This window comes from Talpa europaea (assembly GCF_964194135.1).
Source record: "Talpa europaea genome assembly, chromosome: 10".
Taxonomy (NCBI): domain Eukaryota; kingdom Metazoa; phylum Chordata; class Mammalia; order Eulipotyphla; family Talpidae; genus Talpa; species Talpa europaea.
The window spans coordinates 112,580,950-112,588,662 of record NC_140077.1 but is presented as its reverse complement, the minus strand read 5'-3'; the positions used below and the strand labels follow the sequence as shown (position 1 = coordinate 112,588,662).

At 44.3% G+C, this 7,713-nt stretch overlaps 1 protein-coding gene across 1 annotated transcript; it reads right to left on the bottom strand.

The window, feature by feature from the left end:
* Window positions 1-1,078: 1,078 nt before the first annotated feature.
* On the bottom strand, window positions 1,079-5,461 carry NDUFC1 (NADH:ubiquinone oxidoreductase subunit C1). The gene is made up of 4 exons (XM_084244795.1): window positions 5,394-5,461; window positions 4,896-4,999; window positions 2,415-2,494; window positions 1,079-1,172 (listed from the first exon to the last, which is right to left on the bottom strand). Exons 1-3 carry the CDS (start codon window positions 5,458-5,460, stop codon window positions 2,435-2,437), a joined length of 231 nt encoding a protein of 76 aa, XP_084100921.1. The 5' UTR covers window position 5,461; the 3' UTR covers window positions 1,079-1,172; window positions 2,415-2,434.
* Window positions 5,462-7,713: the final 2,252 nt, after the last annotated feature.

Here is a 7,713-nt window from a genome sequence, read left to right as displayed (position 1 = left end):
GCTGACTATGGTCTTTCCTTTACAGTGTGGCCTGGGGGGAGGTCTGTGTGCGAGGGAGATAAAGCAGAGCAGAGAGGAGCCAAGAGCAAGGGTTTTGACAAATGAGTTCCAGGACCCAATTAATTTAGGGCCCACTGCTGTTCCTGGGGTCTGGGTTTTTCTATGTCCTCTTAACTTATTAGCTTAGCAGTTTGTTAGGTTTCAGTAATTTCGAAAGCATTATCAATGTTACTATGTAGCTCAATGCTAGGTGTTATTTACTAGTCCACAGCTAGGCCCATTTAAATTTAAGTACTATTAAAAATTCAGGTCCAGGGCCTCCTGTCTGCAGCTGTTGCAGCATGAGTTTGATCTCCAGCCAGGGAAACAGGCCACATGGCGCAGACCTCTCCTGTCTCGCACTCTGCTCCCCTCAGCAGTGTATTTCATTCTGCTTGTTCTGCCCCTGACTCTGTCTCTGGTGAATCCTCTCAACCCCCACCCCTGCACCTCTGGCCTGTACCCCAACTCTTGTATGCATTAATAAACCTTTAAAAAATTAAAAAAATAAAAATTCAGGTTCAGGGGCCTCCCTGTGGTGCAGGGTTAAAGTCTCACCACTGTCAAGCTATTGCCAGCCACTGTAACCAAGTTCAACCCCCCACCAGCCAGGAGCAACCCAAATGGTGCAGCAGACCTCTCCTATTTCACCCGCTGCTCCCCTCAGCAGTATATTTCAGTAGATCTGCCTGTTCTGTTCCCTACTCTGTCTCTGATGGATCCTCTCATCCCCTGCCTCCTGTGCACCTCTGCCTACAACCCAGCTCTCATAAAGATTTTAAATAAAACTTTAAAAAAAAAGGAAAAAAAGAAATTAAAAGTTGACATAGGTGTAAATCCTTCAGCTGTATTTCTGAAACTATCTCCTTAACAAACTTTCTTATCAGATTTCTTTGCTGCTGACCCTCGTAGCAGATGGCACCATCCACAGTGAAATACTTCTTACAATGGACCTTAGAGTCACACATGTTGTCACAATATACAGAGTCTGAATACAGGAGGATTTTTATTTTTTCATGTAATGATGTAAAACACAAATGCTGGCTTGACAAATATTCACATATAACATCTCACATTAAAAACTCAACAGACTGGGATCCAGAGGAACTGTTTTATCACTCTACGGAGCATACCTACAATAAGAGAAAAAGAATGAAAAAATTAGCAGTAACTAGCAGAAATACTAAAATTAGACCACACGGAATAATTCACCTTAGGATAATCTAGATAACAAATCTAAAGAGTTTATCAACCCATCCTTTTACCATGTTTTAGAAAAAAATACCACCTGAGCCACAAAAATGGCAAAAGCATCTGTTGCTTTTGTTGTTAGCATCTGGTTTTGATTTAAATATCTATTTCATCTTTATTTACCTCTTGATTGGGTAATTAAGGTAGTGAAATGGGCAAGGTGATATTAATAGAAAGAGTGAAAATGTGGATCATCAAACCCTACAAAGCTGAGTCTGACAGTTAATATGGAAAAAAGTGCACGCGGGAGCACTATGCTGTTTATTACCCAGCAGACAGATATGCTGTGACCAACCTAATCCAGGAGATAATCAGGTTGATTTTTCATTTTACAAAATGATTAACACTAAGATTTTCAGAAATATATATATAGAACCCACAAAAATATGTATGCATAAATAAAATAAATAAAATAAACTCTCTCTTTTAAATCACAGATCATACACAGTAGGCTATCTTGTTAATAGCTTGAGTTTTACCAGAAATTGTCAGCTGTAGTGACAATCATGAAAAAAAACTTGGACAACCTACCATGCTTCTCCATGAATCTGTTCTGCCAACACTAAACTGCCAGCACCTGGCAAGTTGTCCAGTACATGATGATTAATAAAATAGATGGTTCCTGTTGTCATGGCATTTGTACTCAAGCATGCTATGTGTCAAAAAAACATTTATTATGTGTGATAACTAGTTTTAAATGCTGTGAAGGTACTCTGTAAAGCACCATTAGATTTAAGAAACTAGGGGCCTCCCTGGCAGCCTATGGGTAAAGTCGCAGCACTATCACTTCTATGACCAGAATTTAATTCCTGGCCAGGGAGATGACCCACATATGGTGTAGCAAATCTCTCCTGTCTTCTCACCTGCTGCTCCCCTAAGCAGTGTATTTCAATCTGCCTATTTTGCTCCCCGCTGTCTCTGGTGAACGCTCTCAACCCCCACACCTGTGCCCTGCACCCCAGTTCTTGTATGCACAAATAAATCTTTAAAAAAAATATTGTCACAGATAGGAATATAGGTGCTAAAAGTAAAAATTGAAAAAAAAAAACAACAACAAAATACATTATTTAAAGAGGTCAAATTAACTTGCATAATCTTTTCCGCCTATAAAACTGTACACTTACTGTGTTAGTATTCCAAAAGTTTATTCCAATCCATTCCTTCTTTTATACTCTAAAACATCTTCATTATGCTGCTTGATGAGCTAGAATTAAATAACAGTTAAAATCAGAAATGTAATCTTTCTGGCAACTTATAGAGGAGGTGGCTAACTACGAGTACTTTTATTTTGCCAGAGGATTGATGATAGATTAAAAAGAATTACAACTATTCTATTCTAGTTAGAAATAAAAAGTAAGGAGACTCAAAAGTCCAAAACTATGAATGATATATACTTGTTCACCCCAATCCAACAATGTTAAACTTGAGAAGGCAATCCTTAAGTTTCAACTGAAATTCTGCCAAATATAGTAGTCCCACCTTTTCCTCAGGGGATACATTTCAAGACCCTAGTGGATGCCTGAAACTCTGGGCAGTACTAAGAGGCATATATACTGCATACATGTCTAGAATAAAGCATAATGTGTAGATCAGGCATGGTATGAGATCACCAGTAATACCTGATAATAAATAGAACAATTACAACAATATACTGTCATGAAAATTATGTGACTGTATGCTCTCAAGATATTTTTGGACCAGGGTAATTGAAATCACGGAAAGTGAAACCAGGATAATGGAGGACTGCTCTATAGCACTTCATTCTATGGGTAACCAATGGAATGGATGCCTTAGCACAGAAGGACTAAATTAACAGGACACAGCAGAACTTGGCTATTAAGGGGTCAATTGGTATGTGTGTGTGTTAAACAGCTAGCCTTAAACATCTAATATGCTGAATGACTCCCTGAACTAGAAGTACATGAATTAGGGCCTCCCCGGTGGCGCAGCGGTGGAGCGCCGGGTTGCAAAGCTGCCCGCAGCCTCTGCTGCACCGGTTCGATCCCCAGCTGCTCACTGGCCACCGGAGGAGGGTCCCACATGGCGCGCAGACCTCTCCTGCCGCCCGCTGCTCCCCTCAGCAGTGTACTTCGGTCCTTCTGCCTGCTCTGCTCCCCGCTCTGGCTCTGGTGAATTCTCTCACCCTCCCGTGCTTCTGACTGTACCCAGTGCTTGTATAAATAAATAAATAAAAATAAATCTTTAAAAAGAAGTACATGAATTAGATGTCATGGAAGGCAGTCACTTCTAGACCCACTGTGACAGAACATGCAAGTGGAACAATGGTTGACATGGGGTTATGGTGGCTGCAGTAAACCATCCAACTTCAATCAGCTTCTGAGTGAACTTTAAGGTCAACTTTAAACTGGGAACTCCATTATAACAAACATTATTGAAAAAGATTAGTTACTTTTAAGTTGTGACTTTCAACATCTCTTATTCCTTTCCTATGTCAAACAGTTAACTACTTCAATGAGAAAATCCAATTTAGGCGATTTAGAGAGCTGGAGATGGGGGCAGTGGAAGAAGGCCCAAAGCCACTGGACACAAACAAAAACTTTAAATATAGCATAAATACTTCAATCAACTTTAAAAAAGGTAGCAAAAAAGGCAGTGTTTCACAGTGACTTATAACATAGCTCTGAAGTCAGAGTGAACTGGATTCAGCAAACTAATTTCTCTAAGTGTTTTTTTCCACCAGAGAAAGGTCAACAACAGCAGCACCGAGGAATAGTGCTGCTGAAGATGTTAAATGAATGCTTACATGGAAGGACAAAAAAAAAAAAAAAAAAGTATGTCGCACACCCCAAGTACAATTTCCAACAATGGATTTAATACACTGGTTAAAATCTAACGTCTTGAGGTTTCATGGGATTTCATTTGTACACGGCACCTGAAAAAAGTCTCTTAGGACACCGCAACCAGACTCAATCCATTCTAAGAAACAAAATTTTATTTGGTGAAACTGCTATTCCCCGCAAACCCTGCTTAAGCAAAGAAAAAACCTTCAGGCTCATCATCCTTTCTCCACTCCAGTGAAATCTTAGTGTTACAGGGCAGCCCCGATACAAAACGGGTTGCCTGACTGTGGGTCCTCACCCGGGCGCTTAAAAGGACTTATCAATGCTCTACTGCAGGCACACAGGAAAGGTTAATAAAAGGTTTATTTACAAGGAAAGGGGAAATGAGGAAATGTACAACTCGGAGAAAAGTGGGAGACAAAATTTTAAATGCGTCCTACCAGATCCGCCGATCTGGAATCCCAAATGGCACTCTGAGAGCTGGCCGCGAGCCAGGCGAGTGACAGAGCGAGCCCCCCAAGGCCCACGTGTCTGGTTTTATACCCCACCTGGCTGCTTAACTCCAACCTCAGGTCCCAGCCACCTTCCCTTTGGTGGTGACAGGATTTGTCTTTCCCAATGTCCTGATGGCTTTGGTCTGGCGTGGGGGTGGCGTCCACAAAGCCTGCATGGGATTAGCTCAGGACATCCTTTCCCCCTAACATCAGCATTTCTCCTTCGTCCCTGGCCACACCGCCACGGCCCCACTCCAGCCCCCACGACCCCCGCGTGCCGGGGTTCGGCCAGCGGGGAGTCGAGACTTACATAGAACCACAGAAAGGCCGAGGTGCCCAAGGTCAGGCCAACTTTCAGCCAGTCGGGCTGGGCGTGAGGCGGGTCCCGCACGTAGAACTTGGCCCGCGCGGCGGCTGCGGGGGACAGCGGGCGGTCAGGGCGCGCCCGGAGGGGAGGCCGCCCGCGCCCGCCCGCCGTGCTCCCCCTCCAGCGCCCCGTTAAGCGGCCAAACACTCGGGGCCCGGACGTCAGTTTCCGGCCGCCAGTCCCCGCGCGCCCCCAAAGCCGGGTGGGCGGGCTGGGGCTCCCCGGGGCCCCCCGCACGCGCCGGCGGCAGGAGGCGGCAGGGCGAGGCGAGGCGAGGAGGCGGCCGCGGGGACGGCGGGGCCCGGAGCGCGGCGCAGGGATGAGGGCGCGCGAAGGTCACGGCCGACGAGGTCGGGCCGCCCCCGCCCCCCCGACCCCTCAGTCCGCCCCGGGGGGCCGCGGCTGGGAGGCCCGGTCGGCCGGCGCCAGTGGGACACTCACAAACGCTCGGGAGCCTGGCCGGGGCCAGCAGCCGGGAGCAGCGGCGCAGCCACGCGGGCGCCGCCATGTTGCCGGGTCGGCGGCCGGAAGCGCGGGCGCGCCCACTGCGCAGGCGCGGGCCTGCGGGCGCGCCCACTGCGCAGGCGCGGGCCTGCGGGCGTGCCCTCTGGGCGTCGCAGCTCTGGGCCGAGAGTAGAGAGGTTGGGGAGGAAGCGATTAAAGGTGATACGGGGGAAAATGGTGGTTTTCTACGTCTCTGTTCTCTGAGTGTATTTCAGACCCCTCCGCGGGAATCCTCATCAAGAGGGCTGCGGCAATCTTCCTGAGCCAGAAAACTGAAAATGAAATGTGGTGTTGAATAATAACTATTATTTTGATTGAATTCTGTGTGCCAGGCACTGGGCATTAATGCATCAAATACCTTATAAGCCTGTTTCATTTCATCTTCACAATGACCGCCTGACGTCCCGAGATCATCACCCGCAAATTATAGATGATGCTCAAAGCGTGCTAGCTGTCATCCCAGGTGACGTTATACCCTCTCTTTGAAAAGACCAGTGACAGGTGTAAAGGCCGGTTGCATGCACTATTGTGGTAAAGTCTCGCAACCCTGCGAGGAAGAGAATTATTCTGGTGGTTTACAAGTGCCCTGACCGACTCAAGATCACACAGCTGGGGGAGGTGGGATTCAGTCTCAAGTCTCCAGACCCCAGATACAGTGATCCCCCTTAGCTCACCTCTCAGGCTGTGGACAGTCCCCTGAGACCGTGCACTGTAGAGTAGGATTCAAAGTGCCAAGTACAAAGCCCCGTTGCTACTAGCCACTTTTAACTGTAACATTTTAGGCAAATTACTTAACTTCTCTATTACCCAGTTCACCTTTACATCTGTGACATACAACCTATCCCATAGATTCGTGGGAAAGCTTAGAAAGTGTATGTTAGTTGTAAATTAACTTGGTTTTGACGATCAAAGACAAGTACTGACCAATAGGTTTGCTCTTTCACAAGTGATCCAGATTTCCGTGCATTCCATTTTCAATACAATCTGTTGCCTGAAGACCATGGAAAAACATGCATAGGTAAAAAAGATAAAACATTTTAATCCTTTAAACCTAGTGCCAGTTAGGCCCATTGTAAAATGGAAATGTATGTTAGCAAGTATCTTTTTCCTTCTATATTTACTTTAGCAATATATTAAAATTTTTAAACCAAAAATTACTGACCAAAGTAAAATACTATATTGTGCTTTCTGATTCACTTTTTATCTGCAAACAATAGTTAAATGGATTGCTAAACTGAGTCACTTTATGGCTTGTAACCTAGTTTGATGCTCCTGGGCTTTGCTCAAGGAAGCAAACCACCTAGGTAATGTGCTGAGTCAGTTGTGGCTTCTCAACTTCTTTGTTTCTTGTCCACTCAGCAACCTGTCAGTTGTATATCCTTTCTACACCATCCCTTGTAAACTTGTTCTGACATAGTGTTTGCCAGTATCCAACAAGTTAGAACAGAAGCCACTTAGTCAGAGTATACAGAGCCAGTGACCAAATTACTGACTTCAGTACTGCTGTTGGAAAAGGCTGTTTCATTCTTTGGGTTTCAGTATCCTTTTACTAGTGTATATTTTGGGAAACTGATGAAGTATAAGCACATTTCTCTCAGTATGTTGGAACTGATGGAATCCTATATTTGGAGTAGGCAGTCTTAGGTGAAATACCATATTGAAAAGAATCCTGATAAAGCAACTCCAGCCAGGAGCTAAGAACTATGATACTTTGGTAAAAGTTGTTATATGACATTCATTTAAATGTCTGCCAGAATTTGAATGCCTGCCAGAATTTGAATGCTAAAAGCTTATTTATGACCTAAGCAAAGGGAGGGGGGACTTGAATTAGCAGATAGCAAGTGAGTTTTCACCCCAAATTTTCCCACTGGGAAACACCCCTTACTCATCTCCCAAGGAGTTAAGGAAAAGATGTGAAAACAGCATAAAATGTAAAACACTATGTATGTTTATTGATTCATGATGCATGAGAATATTATGCTATTATCAAACTCAGCATCTGGAGAGGGAAGGGGTTCCTGCTGAATTTGCCAGTTTTTATTAAAAAACAAAACAGAAGCAATCACAAAATATAAATATTTTCAACTTGGGTGGCAAATATATAGATTTTTTTATGCTGTATTTCTTTAAAATTTAAGTTCTGAATAAGATGTAAAAATTCAATAATCTCATATAAATGAAGATGGAGAATTTTTAAGATTTATTTTTATTTATTTATGCATACAAGAACTGGGGTGTAGGCCAGAGGGGTGTGTGT